Source organism: Lycorma delicatula, chromosome 2, assembly GCF_047948215.1.
Source record: "Lycorma delicatula isolate Av1 chromosome 2, ASM4794821v1, whole genome shotgun sequence".
Lineage (NCBI taxonomy): Eukaryota > Metazoa > Arthropoda > Insecta > Hemiptera > Fulgoridae > Lycorma > Lycorma delicatula.
In genome coordinates this window covers 8,692,760-8,710,648 of record NC_134456.1, presented here as the reverse complement: position 1 = coordinate 8,710,648, position 17,889 = coordinate 8,692,760, and the positions used below count along the sequence as shown (strand labels likewise).

General features: G+C 30.9%; 1 protein-coding gene across 2 annotated transcripts in view; it reads left to right on the top strand.

The window, feature by feature from the left end:
• Positions 1-17,889, top strand: part of LOC142320462 (breast cancer anti-estrogen resistance protein 3 homolog) — a 416,915-nt gene that overhangs the window by 135,270 nt on the left and 263,756 nt on the right. For both annotated transcript variants that reach the window (XM_075358261.1, XM_075358262.1), the window contains exon 2: positions 15,409-15,560. In XM_075358261.1, coding sequence (XP_075214376.1) covers positions 15,409-15,560 — 152 coding nt within the window. The remainder of the gene's footprint in view (positions 1-15,408; positions 15,561-17,889) is intronic.

Here is a 17,889-nt window from a genome sequence, read left to right as displayed (position 1 = left end):
TATACTATATAAGGAAAAGTGTGTAATCAGGGAAAACTTTGCAGTTATAATGTTTCCTCATCCTCCTATAAACAAGATACACATTTTTAGCATTAAAAAATTCCGGAAGGATGCATGTAAGTCGACCAGTTTTTTCTTATTATTTCCAGAATGGAAAGATTGATTGGATGAAATTTAGCGATGATTTCTGTGTACGGGACATTGATGCAATTCTATTTTGGTCTCATTCGCAAGGTGGCTGGGAGATGCGGACCTATGGATCCATATCGCAAAATTTTACTCAAAGAGTAGTTAGACTTTTCACAATTTTAATGTCCCTTTAAAACACTTAATAGTTAAGAAAATTTCTGAAATGTTTGGTCTTATTTAAACCTCCATAAAAAGGTTAAGAGCTAAAAATGTATTTTTTTTTTTGTCGTTTCTGGACTCGGAATCAAATTCTTGTACTAATTAGATGATTAAATTATATTAATACGTTATTTTGGTTATCTATTTGGAGAATTTCATTCAGGGGTGGAGAATAATAAGCCTCCAATTTTTTTTTCTTTTTTTTTTTTGACTGGGTAAATCGATAGCTTCTGAACATGAATCATTGATGCCATTTAATTTTGGTTATAATTAGTCAAAAGCTAGCTGGAGGTACAGTTGGTCTCCTGTCTCAAAATTTTACTCAAAGTGTAAAATAATTTTTTTTTATACAACCCTTTAATTGCATACTTATATATATTTTTATGTTCCACTTAACATAAGAAAGAAGCCCTAATAAGAAAGGGAGTCCGACAAGGATGTTCCCTATCTCCGTTACTTTTTAATCTTTACATGGAACTAGCAGTTAATGATGTTAAAGAACAATTTAGATTCGGAGTAACAGTACAAGGTGAAAAGATAAAGATGCTACGATTTGCCGATGATATAGTAATTCTAGCCGAGAGTAAAAAGGATTTAGAAGAAACGATGAACGGCATAGATGAAGTCCTACGCAAGAACTATCGCGTGAAAATAAACAAGAACAAAACAAAAGTAATGAAATGTAGTAGAAATAACAAAGATGGACCGCTGAATGTGAAAATAGGAGGAGAAAAGATTATGGAGGTAGAAGAATTTTGTTATTTGGGAAGTAAAATTACTAAAGATGGACGAAGCAGGAGCGATATAAAATGCCGAATAGCACAAGCTAAACTAGCCTTCAGTAAGAAATATAATTTGTTTACATCAAAAATTAATTTAAATGTCAGGAAAAGATTTTTGAAAGTGTATGTTTGGAGCGTCGCTTTATATGGAAGTGAAACTTGGGTGATCGGAGTATTTGAGAAGAAAAGATTAGAAGCTTTTGAAATGCGGTGCTATAGGAGAATGTTAAAAATGAGATGGGTGGATAAAGTGACAAATGAAGAGGTATTGCGGCAAATAGATGAAGAAAGAAGCATTTGGAAAAATATAGTTAAAAGAAGAGACAGACTTATAGGCCACATACTAAGGCATCCTGGAATAGTCGCTTTAATATTAGAAGGACAGGTAGAAGGAAAAAATTGTGTAGGCAGGCCACGTTTGGAGTATGTAAAACAAATTGTTGGGGATGTAGGATGTAGAGGGTATACTGAAATGAAACGACTAGCACTAGATAGGGAATCTTGGAGAGCTGCATCAAACCAGTCAAATGACTGAAGACAAAAAAAAAAAAAAAGGTTCCACTTAATTTTCACTTGGCCATTCTTAGTTAGATGATTATACTTTATAATTATGTCAGTTTGATTATTTTTTTGGGTGATTTGATTCAAGAATGGAGAACCTCTGGAAATGGATAAACCTATTTTTTTCGTCAGTTTTCATTAACATTTTTGTTTAAAAGTTAAGACACGCTACATTCCTCTAGCAGATGGTTAGCAAATGAAATATTTAGAGGAAACTAACATTCACAATTTGTACTTCAATCACCCGGTCTTCGTGGCGGAGTGGTAGACCCTCATTCTTTCATGTGGAGGTCCCGGGTTCGAATCCAAGTCAGGCATAGCATTTTTCGTACGCTAGAAAATTCCATTTTCATATCCTACTCACATGCTTCAAGCTTATGTGATGATATCATCAACAAAAAAAGAAGAAAAAAAGAATTTCCAATGGATTTAAAAAAAAACCGTAGCGAAATAATCCTGTCTGTATTTAATCCCACCTTGGTTATATAGGAAGTACTTTATCCTCTTGTCCGATTTTCATAAAATTTTAATATTAACTGTAACTCGTATTGTTACTGTCACAGTACTGGATATTTTCACCCGTTCCAGAAGATATAATAAGGAAAATATGTCAGCACGTAATTATGCACACAGAATTCTTTTTTCTTTTTACTCAGGTCAGTTCAAAGTACTTTATTACATCTTAACACATACAGCCGATAGTTTGTCTTCCTGTTTGTTGATCTCGCATCGTGCTTGAACCAGCCGAACGATCGTTTCGAACTTTGGCTAAACGAGAACGGCAAACGTACCGAGCTCTGTGATCCTGGGGTAGGCCCCTTGATTCTGGAGGCGGAGCACCCTTGCCAGACCGTCACTTTATTATAGCCTACTATCATGTAGAACTATAGACGTCCTTTTTTTATTACATAACATAAATTCATGTTATCCTAGACAAGGGTTTAAGTCATAAACTGAAGCATTAGCCCCTCTGGAAGTGAAGGTGTGAATTAAAGATATTCATTAAAGAGAAAAGTTTAATTCTTTCACTTCATTACATGGGGAAAAAATAATTGAACTTTTCGTCGTCAATATGTGTGTATGTATTTTAGTTACTATTATTCTTTCTTCGGTAATTCAGTTTATTTTTCAGGTTTCTATAAAACCTGAATACTTTAATTGTTATTTATCAGTATTACTCTCACAACCATGAACACTGCGAATTCCAGGAAGTGAAATCCTCTGGTTAAACGGGAACTGCGAACGTACTGTGCTCTGTGATCTTGGAGTAGGCCCCTAGATTCTGGGGGCGGAGCACTTTTGCTAGACGGCCACTTTATTATAGCCTACTATCATGAAGACCTATAGATGTTTTTTTTTTCAGTATTATATAACATAGATTCAAATGACGTCGAAAGGTGTTTTTTTAAGTCGAATCCTACAAGTCTATGCTGTATGAAAAAAATTTATTTAAAATGTTAAAGTATTCAAAATCAAAAATTAAGTTTGGAATCAACAGATTCGGGCATAATGTCACAACATCCGTGGATAGAAATATTTTTTCCTGATGATATAAGTTAAATGAGTCTTATGTTTTATGTTTAGTTTACGAATTTAGGAGAGCAGTTTATTTTTCCTTCGTTTTCTAAGTTCTTAAATCTATCATAATAATCCGTTTTAAAGTGTTAAACTATGTTATTTTTTAAGTTTTTATGAAATTTACATTATAAACAAGGTAAATTCACGGATTTTGGGTTTTAACGTTGATTTTAAATTTATCCTTAAGGTTATCTTTGTAGTCTTTGTAATACATACATATATATATATATATATATATATATATATATATATATATATATATATATATATATTACATTAAGAGTTTCTGTCAAATAAAATTTTTATTCAGAACTAACGTTTGTATTATTTAATTCGGCAGTAGGATAATCTTCAGTATAAATTATATCACTTTAATATTCCATATAAAATGGAATTAAGTGTTATAAATCTACTTCTTAAATATTACAGGCCTATCAACATACTATAATCAACGCCTCCACTTATTTCAAACAAGCCGCACCTTATTTCGTATCAACTAGATGGAAATCATACCATATTATTTTGTTCAGCTGTAACTATAAAATAATTGTCAAATATATGCACTCACACATACATTTATTTTTATGAACTTTACATATACATATAAAACTAACTTTCATTCATGTTTTAGCTAGTAATAAGGTGGAGGCCCGTATACGTTAACTCATTCATTGATTCATTCTGAATGAGTGATACGTATATATATATATATATATATATATATATATGAATGAAGCAGTGATGTCCTCCAGTCATTGTAATAAATATAAATAAGCTTGATATAAGCGTGGGTTTGTTGAGAACTCGCCTATTACAAGATAGTTAAGTGGATTCCCCAACGTCTTAAAAATACAATACCTTATAAAAAATAATATTTAACTTTTAAATACCGTGCTTTTTATATTCATTCAGCGTTTTTATATGTTCACGATTATAAAAGAATAAAATTAGGTTATTGCTATCGGTGAAAAAACAATTCTCTCAGATTTTTTTTTTTTTTTATTACTTGTTATTTTAATTTTAAGGTGGTAGTCTTGAATTAAAAAAATAAAATCTAGGTTATAAGCTTAAAGGTTATGCGTGGGAATATAGAATAGAAATTTCATTCCGGATGAAAGTGGTGCCATGTCGGACCAGGTTTCGAATCCAGAACTTTTCCGAGTGAAAGTTCAAAATACTACCGTTTTCCTACAGTGATCTTTAAAGTAGATTTTATTTAAGAAAATTTATTAAACCTTGTATATATTCTTTTTTTTTATATCAAAATCAACTTCAAAAAAGCCTATAAGAATTACCTAATTTACCCGGTTTAAGAGCTCTGACTCGACAAACTTACTACTTTGAAGCAGAACATTCAAAGATATGTAAGTAAGTATGCAAGTAAAAGATATGTAAAAGAAAAGCCGGAAATGAATAGCATACGTAATTTTCCCGGTCAAGTTAAGCAAAACACTTTTTCAATTCAGTCATTAAAAGCTCTATTTGTATCTTTATAACGAAATAATTCCCTTTTACTGAAAAACAATAACCAAAATTATGAATTCTTTTTTCACATTTTTATTAAAATTATTTATTTATAATTTCATGATACATAGTTAAATAAATAAGTACAAAAAAAAAATTCTATTACAAAAAATTATTACTTGTAGAGGATTTAACTGAAATTTAAACGGTGGGACTATTATTTTGTATTCTTGAAAAATTGAAAAAACATATTTACCATTTTGGGAATCCCTTACACAAGGGAAAGCATTCGGGTAAAATTAATTTTTAAGAAAATAATTCCAAAGCTGTGATAATAAATTTAAAAAAAAATAACTTTTAAAATTGTTTAAAAATTACAAAGTAAGGTTGTAATTTTCTATGAAAAGTGTGACATTTTTAGTTATGTTTTTTTTTTCATGAACTACTAGTAAGTGATATCTAAAACTTAAGATTTTTACATTTTAAATGCAATAGGTAACTAGCAATATGAATTTTAATTTTAAATAAATTTAAATAGATATTTAATTTTTAAAAAATAAAATAGTTTAATTACCAGATACCACTGGAATGGAACGGGCCAAAGACTTTTATAGTAGCTTGATGGCCAATTAATAGAAATATAACCCACCGGGTTGGTCTAGTGGTTAACGCGTCTTCCCAAATCAGCTGATTTGGAAGTCGAGAGTTACAGCGTTCAAGTCCTAGTAAAGCCAGTTATTTTTACACGGATTTGAATACTAGATCGTGGATACCGGTGTTCTTTGGTGGTTGGGTTTCAATTAACCACACATCTCAGGAACGGTCGAACTGAGACTGTACAAGACTACACTTCATTTACACTCATACATATCATCCTCATTCATCCTCTGAAGAATTATCTAAACGGTAGTTGCCGGAGGCTAAACAGGAAAAAGAAAGATAAGAATAGAAATATAATCCAAAAAAACTCTCATTAAATACTTTTCTGATGCAAGATATAGCTAAAAAAAGAAAAATATATAAAGTTATTTTTCGGGAAGGAAGTGAATATTAAATAAATTTTTTTCTTAATTTGTGTACTCGATTAAAAAATTTCCAACTTTGTAAGAAAGTGTTTTTGCTGAAGTGTCCCAGTAAAGATTTAAAATTCTGTTTCAGCCAAAACACTCCACTTCTTTCCTTAATTTTTGAAAAAGGTAATACTTTCTCTCCTCACGAAGGTAAAATCTGTCTACCACCAAGTTTGAAGAAAATCGGTTAACGGGGTCCAGAATTGCTAGACCAATTACAGGCCAACATACACGCGTACGTATATAAATCCGTCCGTCTGATAAATATAGATTTTTTGGACTTATAATCACTGGAATAATTTATTTTTTTAACAGCTTATGTTGAAATTATTTAAATCTATTTTTTAATATCTCTTTAAGGCACAAAATTTAAAAAAAAAACAATTTTTGTTTGTTTTTTATCGATCTACATATTTTCCCGTTATACTTGTAGATGCTATAGCATCATACATCGCTATAGCCGGGAAAGAAATATTATTTTAATCCTTCAGTAAAATTCTGGGTTGCGTACCAATCTCCCATCCGCTTTATTGATTGTAAAAACACTTTATTAAAATCTGTATCAAAGGTTTTATAGAATTTCATAAAAACCGGTTAATTCAGTTTGACGCTATCAAGAAGAAAAAATACAGGTTTATTATCCCTCACCTACTGTATGAAATTGCCAAATATATAACCAAATTTACATATTAATCCAGTGGAAATCTGTGTTGAGAAACGACAAGAAAGAAAAAGTGGTTTTTGCTCCTACCTATTTAAGGAGGTTCCAATAACAAACAAAATTTGAAGGTATCTTAGCTATTTCAGGGACATAAATTTTGTGAAAAAATTTACCTATCCTTTTAGTAAATATTTAAAAATACTTGATCTACATAGCGAATCAATCAGCTCCCTTCATCGACTGTGACCAAATTTAAATGTCTGCCACTCACACCCCCATGTAAAGAAATCATCTTGCCAAATTTAATACTAATCGGTCGAACCACTCTTGAGATATCATGCGAAAAACAAGCGAACCTACGTTCGCTTGTTTTTCATTCTGAAAATAGTGCTTTTTAATTAGAGCACGTAATGAAACGTGAAGATTTTCCAAAAATCCCCACGTGAAAAATTTGACCCGGTCAGCACGAAAATAAATATTAAAATATGCCTTCAATTGCCTTTTCATGGTCCTCGCCCAGTTTTGGTGTTTTTGGATTAATAAGTTTTTGATTTTACAGAGCGATTCTGGAAAAAAGGGAAACAATTTGGGAACTGATTCTATAGTTTGAACTAAGGAAAAAAAGATCATACAAATATATGCCCGAAAACTATTTGTTATCAAATTAACGGGCAGACAAGTTTTTCGCTCGGATTTCAGTTGTTCGACTGAAAAGAAGTCATACTGAAATTTCTAAGGCGTCATGTAAGGGGTAAACTTGATGATTTCTTGTTTTTTGACCTAAAAAATTGAATAAAATAAATACCAGAATTGTATTTTGCTAGTCATGATATCCCACGTAGCACAGATATGACGAAAATAACGGTTTTTTTAGGTTTGATTTACAACTTCATTAAATGACTAATAAATGTGTAAACTTACTATCAAAACTTGTAGAGAAGTTAATTCTGAGAAAATTCATGTAATAAAGTCTACGTAAAACAAAAAAAAACAACTTTTATTATTGAAAACAAAACTTTATTGCTTCCTTAATTAACAATTACTTTTTTCCTGCAACCTGTTACAAGTATTTCTATTTTAAAATATTTCTCTCAAAATTTAATTTTTTAAATATAAAAATTTTATAAAATTTTCTTCTTATGTTGATGACAGTTTTACCTATTGTCATTATAACCAGTATTCAGTAAAGGAAGATATATTTTTCCTCCTTCAATGGCTCTTGGTCTAGGATTACTATAAAGTGGCTATCACTTATATTATATTTTCCATTTATTTTTAATTTATATTTATAAATAGAAAATATATATATATTATAATATATTTATATATTTTTTTTTTTTGCCATTTATTTTTCCATTATATTTTCCCTTTTTCAGTAATAATCATTTTTATCTATAATTCCACTGCAATTAACCAAGTTCTTAATTTCCGTTATTTTAAAGTTGTAATTGCCATCAGAAAGGTACCGCGAAGTATTTACAAACTGTAATTAGTTTTTGCTCTTTTTTAAGTTTATGTGACTTAAAAGTGTATGAAATTTTGCAGTTTTATCATTAAATTTAGACGGTATAATTGTGCATTTGAGCGGTAACATTGTATTTATCCTTAGATGTTGATGTGCAATGAATGTTAAAAATGCTTACTCTAATAACCTGACTAGCACAGTAGAAATTAAAACAAAAATATCAGGAAGTAGCAGGTATTTCAGGAACATCAAAAAGTAAGCAGAAAGGAAGACTGCTGTATGGAAAGCTAAACTTAGCGTTAAGGAAGAGCTTAATGAAATGTTTTCTTTGGAGTGTGATGCTATATGAAGCTGAAACGTGGACGATTGGAAAGGCTTTTGAGATGTAAGTGTGGCGCAGAATGATAAATGTCAAATGACAATACCGTGTAACAAATTAAGTTTTGAGATGAATCTCAGAGAACAGGAAAATGCTAAATGCGATTAAAATATAGGCAAAGAAGACATTGACTAAGGGATCGTATGAGAAGAAGGTTTTTATTAACGGTTGCAATACAGGGCTTAGTGAATGGAAAAATGGTGGATGGCATTATGGAAAAGGGAAAATATGCTGAAATATAGAGGTTAGCAAAGGATAGAATAAGGTGGAGAATAGCCAATGGCAGAATACTAAATAATACTGAATGAATGATAATACTAGAATACTGAATGAATGATCATTCATGCAAGTGTCAGTTCGTTTCTTCGTGTTCAGTGCCTTTCCTTAAAGTTGCTGCATTGATGTTAGAGATTATGTCCTTGATATTTTTTTTCGATTCATCCAAAGTGTACGGGTTGTTAAAAACAATACCTTTCAGATAACCCCATAAATAAAGATCTGCTAGTAAGAGATCCAAGGACTATGGAGGTTATAGTCCATTGGAAATTTCACGTCGTCGAAATATTTACCTAATTCCACAGTTGAAACGGCAGTGGAATTTGTAGCACTACCTTTTTATAACCAATAATTTTGCTGTTCAGTATCAAGCAGGGTTATAAAAATTGTAAAACTTTCTGAATAACGTTCTGCAATTTATTTATAAAAAAAAAAAAAGTTGATTCGACCACTTTTCACTGTGAAATCGCGTACTAAACACCACCTTTTTGAAAATGTTCCGGCCTTTCATGATAAGATTCTTAGAAGACTTCCTATTGTCTTGGTTTGGCTGTTAGTATATCCAGAATGATACTTATACGCCATCTGAAAAAAAAAACATTCTCCAAAATACACTTGCATAATTTTGAATGATATGCATACATAATATTGAAGTTGTCTATTAAAATCAGGTTCTCCAAGTTGTTGCACAACTCAAATACGATACGAACGTAAGTTGAATTTTTTACAATCTTATCAACAACCCCGACTGAAATACAATCTTTCAAGAAAGATTCCTGAGATATTTTCTTGAAAAACGTAAAAGCGACTAAAGGAGTCGTCCTTCACTACGTTTGTAATCAATTACATTTACTGTTTTAGGAAATCTAGACATTAAATGAGAAATTTTCGATTTATTTGATACTGGACAACCGGTAAAATTAGCCGATCTAATATTCTTGTACTCGGAATAAGATCGAATGATAAGTTATGTTACACAATAAAATACGCTAGGTTTATGAAAACAGTATGCTTTTTTGTACCCTTATTTTGGTTACTCCACGATGAGGCCGAACCTTTTTAAATATGAACACGACCTGAAGAGTGATTTAGATGAGGAATTGCTCACTCATGCATTTCTCCTGCCATCTTTGTTCGGATGATCCTAACCAATATCGTGCAAATCGCGTGCCACGCTTGTTCGGTCCGCAACGTAGTCCCGATGTTTTTGTCTGGGTTAAGCACGCCGAATTCTCTCCGGCATGATTTCCTAAGCTGGAGAAACCGATCGCAAAAAACTCCGTATGTTCGCGGTATCCTCCTCAGCGCAATAATTACATTCCACAGAGGTTCTCAACGTCCGCGCGTACAAGTATGCCATTAAAAATCCGAGATCGGTAAGGAATTACTCAACTAATATACTAGTTTCCAGTGTTTTTGGTACAGCCATCTCTGGAAATCAAGGATCTGTGTTTAGGTCCTTCGTCGATTGATAATATAAGCTAGTTATTCAACTGAAAAACAAATGACATAGATAGAGGGACAATGAGTCATGTGATTTATAGATTTTGACTTTGTGTAGTACAGTCTCAGCTAATATGTATTTCGTTAGGAACCCTGTAAAAAGAAACTTACAAGTGTAGGATCGACGGCCGTTTTTGGTTGCGTTACTTTATAAATCTACGGTACCTTTAATTTCTTCAGTTATATTTTTTATAAATATTAGTACGAAAAAAAATTGTTTCATTACATTTTGCTAATTGAACAATAATAATGACCGATATAATTAATCGGTTCAAAAATTGTTTGATGACGTTTAATACATTTTTATTGCTTTATTAATTAGTTTTTCTATTTCTTTGTAACTATTCTGAAAACCATTAACTTTTTAATATTCTTATTTAAGATTTAATTTTAATTAGTTTTCCTTATTGATATTGTTATTATAGTTTAAATAAATGTAGGCTGTTGATTTATTTTTATTATTTTCATCAGCTATTTTAATAATCAGTCTTATCTTTAATAAAGATAGTTTATCGCTGCTGTTTTTCCCTTTTAAGTATCACCAAAGTTTCAGGGCCATATTTTACAAGGTTCATCAATTATACTGTTGGAATATACGCACGCGTATGTGCGAACGCTCACACATCTGCACGTGCAAATGCACATAAATATACTCGTGTGTATGTATGCAGTATATATATATATATATATATATAGAGAGAGAGAGAGTGAGAGAGAGATAGGCATCATAAACTAATCAATATTTTTCTTTCATTATCTATTTAGGTCTGCAACCACATATTTATTGTTTCTAGCGTTGGCCTATTACAACATTGAATAGTTTATTTATCCAGAACAATATATGGAGGAATGTATAAAATTCAAGTTGCCTTCGTACCCTTATCAATATAATAACGTAATAGCTTACATTATGCAATTTTATACATACATATAGAGCACTGTTGCTGGATCTTATATTGTCTAGAGAAAGCTTTGGATTCAGGATCGTGGTCTCCATTCAACACGGAACAGAACGTAAGGATAGCGGGAGTTTGTAACTCCCTACTAATTGCAGAACGTAGATAAATGTCTCTTGCTGCTGTGTTTCATTTATCGGACGGGTTATTATCTATTTAGTGGCGGTTATAATTATTTTGTTATATTTGTGGACGGAATTGTTATTTGCGTTCCGACCCTTTAGACCGGTGAGAATTTGTAAACGGAATCCGATTGTGGGAGATCGGCGCATATGATCTCCGTACTCCCGGCGTGATTCCAATTCAGTCCGTCCTCTGAAGTCCTTTTGGTGCTAGCGCCTTCTGGCGTAGCGCTTCATTTAATAGTGCTTCAAGTACCTTCGGCAGTTCTTAAATTGGAGGTAAATGTACCTTTCTTGATGCACAACATTTCCCTTTTGGTTCGCTTTACATTTCCGAGAATAACAAAACGAAACACTTCTGTAACGGCGCCAATTTGACTTTTATTAAAAATAAAACAGACTGAAACGTAACGGAAAAATACTGTATTATATTATTTTAAACGGAAGTAATTTCAGTATTGGAAAATAAATATAAAACAAAATAAATTACTAAAAATAAATTAATATAAAAATTACATAAGACGATAATTTAATATCATTATTTAAATCATCTCATTGTGTTATGTTAAAAAAAAAACCATTAAGAAACAAAAATCCATTGTTTAGAAATAGTCTTTTAAAAATAAATTATGATATTTTTTATTTTGTACGTTGACAGAATTAACAATTGGAAGTATATCGTGAGAGAAAAGACTTATCCACCTACTATTTTGCGGGGTCTGTATATTAGTTCCTTCCGGCTGGAGCTTTGTTATAGGTGACTGGTATTTTACATTTATTGACGGATATATATTAGATTAAAGAAAAACAAACCAACATACATGGCATTTATAGATTTAAAAAAAGGCATTTCATAACGTATACTGGAATAAAATTCTCAGCATTTTAAAACAATTAGGGTTCAAGTATAGGGCTAGAAGAACAGTTGCTAACATTTACAAGAACCAAACTGCAACAGTAATAGTCGAAGAGCATAAGAAAAAAGCAGTAATAAAAAAGGGAGTCAGGCAAGGATGTTCCCTATCCCCGATACTTTTTACAAAAAACTAGCAGTTAATGATGTTAAAGAACAATTTAGATCCGGCGAAACAGTGCAAGATGAAAAGATAAAGATTCTACGATTTGCTGATGATATATTAATTTTAGTCGAGAGTAAAATAGATTTAGAGGAAACAATGAAGTCCAATGTATGGATGAAGTCATACGCAAGAATCACCGCATGAAAATAAACAAAAACAAAACGAAAGTAATAAGATAATAGAAGTAAAGTAAGATGGACGGATGTTAAGTAGAATCGCTAGATAAGATGGACGAAGCAGGAGCGATATAAAATGTCGAATAGCGTAGGCGAAACGAGCTTTCAGTCAGAAATATAATTTCCAGAATTTCGAGAGCATCAGAAATTAATTTAAACATCAGGAAAAATGTTTAAAGAATATGTTTGGAGCGTAGCTTTATATGGAAATGAAACTTGGACGACCGGATTACCTGACAAGAAAAGATTAGAAGCTTTTGAATTGCGGTGCTATAGGAGGATATTAAAAATCACATGGGTGGATAAAGTGACAAATGAAGAGGTGTTGCGGCAAATTGATGAAGAAAGAAGCATTTAGAAAAATGTAGTTAAAAGAAGAAACAGACTTATAAGCCACATTTTTAGGCATCCTAGAATAGTCGCTTTGATATTGGAGAGACAAATAGTAGGGAAAAATTGTGCAGGCAAGCAACGTTTGGAATATGTAAAACAAATTGTTAGGGTATACCGAAATGAAACGACTAGAATTAGATTGGGAATCTTGGAGAGCTGCATCAAATCAGTCAAATTACTGTAGACAAAAAAGAATTAGATTTGTTTGTTTTAAAATGGACCGATTTCTATACGTTTCAATCCCTTTAGATCAAAAATTTATATTTTATTTATTTCTTATAATCTTATTTCATAAGATCTATAACCTTTAATATTATACTTGGATTATCCGTAGGACAATTGGAAAAATATTGCATCTTTCTCCCAGTACAATTCCCCCTTAGTTAATCCTCTGGAAGCCTTTCGATGCCGGTATTTTTCAGTCTGGCAGGAATGTACCCCCTGGTGGTACCCTAGTTTGATGAAGAAGGGAATGCGCTATCTTAACGAAAAGAGTTGCATAATGAGTCTGAGGCGGGTGTATTTCTTAAAATTCGTGTGTTACATTTGAATTGTTTTATATAATTTCACAATTGAAATATATCAGTATATCTATGTACAGATTCATGAAAGGATTAAATTCGTTTTATTTAAAAATATTTAATTTTATTAAAGTATAAAAATGAGATGATGATTATTAAATCATTAATATTTTTCTCATAATTGACAAAAACCTTTAACAATTTTGAGAAAGTGTTTGATTTCACCAGTTAAGATGTAGCCTACATTTGACGGAGTTGACGTTCCAGCTCGTTTAATTAATATATTTAGAAGTCTTTATTATTATATTAAAATAGTAATAAAAGATAAAGGTTATAGTCAAAATTGTTTTACTCTTTGCCTACGTTATTTAATTTGTGTGTGTGTGTGTGTGTGTGTGTGTGTTTGTGTTTGTTGTGTAACATTGTTGGAAGGATAAAACTAGAGGAGAGGTATTGTTTCGACGAGAATCTGCGATTAATATCTCTCTGTTTTTAGATAATAAAATAATAATTCTAGAAACCGCAGACGATCTGCAATACTCAATTTTTCATCTAGATAAAATGTCATCAGAATATGACCTCCGAATATAAACAACTAAGACCAAAATTTTAGATTTCCAGTGAAAATGCCCTAAAAAATCAAAGATAACGATGTAGTTGTTGTTGTTGTATGTTGTTGTAGTTAACCACTTGGAATGGACTTGTACCTATAATAAAAATGTTGGTATATATTAGAAAATCAACCAGATTTAATCGATTTGGTGGATCTTTAATAGAAAGTAAAGAACGAAGTAAGGAAAAACAAAATAAAATTCTGTCAAATGATGGAAGTTTTACTGCTGATGTATAGTAGTGACAAAAAAAAGGATCAGACGATTCAGTTAACAAAATTGTGCTTTCCGAGATTGGTTACAGGTTATTTCAATTACATAAAATTCGTCATGGAGAAAATGTAACCACTGAATCAAGGACTACAGTATGTGGTGGAAAGAGAACATTTAGAAAGGATACCACTTGGGGAATCCATGAGATATAGAAGGGCAATTTGCCAGATATGTTGGTAGACGAAGAAAAATATGAATTTACACATTTAAAAATATTCCGTGAAGTAATAATTAGAACTAGAAAAAGATTAAATGCCTAAAACCTAACCTAAATCTTCTTAACAGAAAGAACAAGAAGAAGATTAATATCTTGAAATAATAAAAACATTTTTAATCTAATAAGTATCAGGAAGCTACAATTTTTGATTTTTTTTTTCTATAATATCTTCAGGCCCTCTTAGTGTTCTCTTATCCTCCATATTTTGTATTTTGATATGGAATTATCCCTGTTTATAGACCAATCCAGAACTTTATTTTTGTATGTTGGTTGTACCAAAGAAAAAACCTGCTAGTCTCTAAGAAACCGGCATGGGAAAAAAAATATATATATGTATAAAACTGAGAAGGTAGGATGTAAAATAAATTACCATAGAAGAGAAAAGAATAGATAATATTCTTGTATATGGTTAAATAAAAGATTAAAAAAAAAAATTGTTCATTACGTAAAGTTTTAGGAATTTCAATAATTATGAATTAATAAAGGTAGTTGTCTATATTAGGATTTGAATATTAGATCATGGATAACGGTGTTATTTGGTGGTTGGGTTACCAACCACCAAAGAACCATTAACCACACGTCTCAGGAGTGATCGGCCTGACTCTGTTCAAGACATCACGTTTACCATTACAGTTACATTACACTGATAAAGTCGCTAATGACTTAATTGTTGATGCGACTATAAATAAAAATATTTAAGAATAATAATAATTATGAATATAATGCGAATTAATCTTATCTATTAAAATTAAATAGAAAATAAGTGACTCGGAAATCATATTCGGAAACTGAGAAAAATAAAATTCTGGTAGTCAAATAATTTTCAGTGCCTAATTAATGTGATTTTAGATAATTATCAACATCGTTATCTTTAACTGTACAAATTATTATTTTCCTCGTAAATATATTGTAAATTCATATAACCTTTTTTTTTTCGATTATACTGATTTTAATGTTTGTTTTATGGTTACAGGTATCGCATGGAGTTTTCGGTTTCCATCGTCGGTCTCATTGTCGAGGCGAAAAATGCCAGCGCCGGGGCCACATCTTGGCGTCGTTCAGTGGTTGACTATATTAGATTTGACACAATATAAATCATTTTTTGAAAAATACACCGGAGTTGAGGTAAGATTTCATGTAAGATTAAGTTAATGTAATTGTAAAAATTTGAGTAAATTAATAAGGAAGATCAAGAAAATTCTTACAAACCGTTAAGTAGAAGAATCTTTCTTAAAATCTAAAATCGTATGGTTATTTATGGTACGGTTAATTTGATATATTAGGTAGGGGCCCCATTCATTATGAATACAAAATTACGAGTTTTATTTTAAGTACGGTTCCCCTTTTATTTTTTAACATAAAATTTTATTTATCGAGTAATTATTTTTATATATTTTATTGTTTGAGTTATTTATCTATTTTCCTTAGCTACGCCATAACTAAATCACCTGTAGATGCTTTCGGATGTATTCCATTTTCAAAATAATTTATTTATGACGAAACTAAGAAAGGTAGAAAAATATATTCCGTATAAAAATTATGATAGAAGAAAAATTGATTTTTAATAGTACGAGTAATTATTTACTTTAATAAGTCTGCTAGATTTGGTGCGATGTTATTCAATAAAGCCGAAAGATTATACTTTAATAAAGAAAAAAATATAATTATCGTTATTACGTGCCTTTTGTCTGATCGGTTCGAAACTCAAGCTAAAACTGGGATATTTGTAGCCAAATTTCAACTTTTGTGGATAATAGGTTTCCGAAATATGGGGAAAAAACTCTCAAATAATGTGAAATATCCTCTTCCACTTCTAAATCCGAAAGATTTAAAATTTTCTAATTTTAATTCTTCTAAAGCTCAATTTTCTACGATCACTACCGATATGCTAAAGGTCCAAAATTAAAAATGGCTAAAACTACCCCTCCCGTTCCTTCTATTATCGCCCAAATGGTAATGGCATTAATGCCCGATGTATAGAAATTTTTTCAGCTATTTTCGAAAAATCTATCTTGAGCCAGTCCGTAGATATTAATCAAAATATAGGTCTACACATAATACATTCATCTTCCGGAAATTCCTTTAAATTTTATTGTTTTTTGGACTAACAGTGGTCTTATAAAAATCGATATTTTCAAAAACCCTGATACTCAAAATTTTGCCGATCTTTATACTTTACCTTTATGTTGCTGTAACAGCTATAGAGGTTTAGCTATGGAAGTGAAAATTTTTTTTTCATATCTTTTAAGTTGATTAGATAATTATTTAGCTTCCGGAGTTTCATGTTAATTAATTTTTCCTTTTCATTTCTCAGCTGATAAATATATCTGATGACAAATTACAATTTTTATGTCTGAATTAAAGTATTGCAGTTCTAACTGGTTAATAATCATTTCAATTAGGTTTTATTGAACAGTTAAGCATCCGTTTCATTATAGAGCAGTCGTAATTATTTTTTAATTAACCTTTTTTTACCCTTTTATATTACCATGAGAAGGAAGAACAATTTTTCATTATTCCTAGAAATATTCAATGTCATATTAATGAATTAAAGAGGATTCATAGGTTAATAGTTGGTTTATTAAATCGATTTTGTACAACAAATTGAGATTTAGTTTTGACCGGATAATTTTGTAACATAATTGATGACTATCACTATTATGAGACTAATTGTATCTTCATCTAAAGCAATGGTCCTATTAGCAGTTCTATAGGTATGAAAAAACAAAAAAAGTTTATTTCGATTGCACATTTAATTGAAATGAAAAGTCAGTGTTCCGCGGCTGTACTGTAATTTCACTGAATTATTTAAAAATTAATCGATAGAATAGTATTGCTTCTATAAAATAAATAATACTTTTAATTGCACTTAAAATAAATTAATAGGAAGATTTTTTAAATGATTCGGTTGTACAAGTAAGTAATTTATTAAAAATAGCAATTTAAGAAGCGTAATAAGCTACTTATTTTAAAAGTAAAGTATTTACAGTCCAGATTAATCGATCTCACCCACCGGGTTGGTCTAGTGGTTAACGCGTCTTCCTTAAATCAGCTGATTTGGAAGTCGAGAGTTACAGCGTTCAATTCCTAGTAAAGCCAGTTATTTTCACACGGATTTGAATACTAGATCGTGGATACCGGTGTTCTTTGGCGGTTGGGTTTCAATTAACCACACATCTCAGGAATGTTCGAACTGAGAATATACAAGACTACACTTCATTTACACTCATACATATCATCCTCATTTATCCTCTGAAGAATTATCTAAACGGTAGTTACCGGAGGCTAAACAGGAAAAAGAAAGAAGACAGATTAATCGATTAAATTTTGATCTTGTTTAGCATATAAATTAATACTCGTGTTAATTAAGTCCTTCATAAATAATTCCAGATCATTTTTGTGGAAAATTTTTTAAAAATGTTTTGTATACAAGATTACTTAATAAAGAATAATC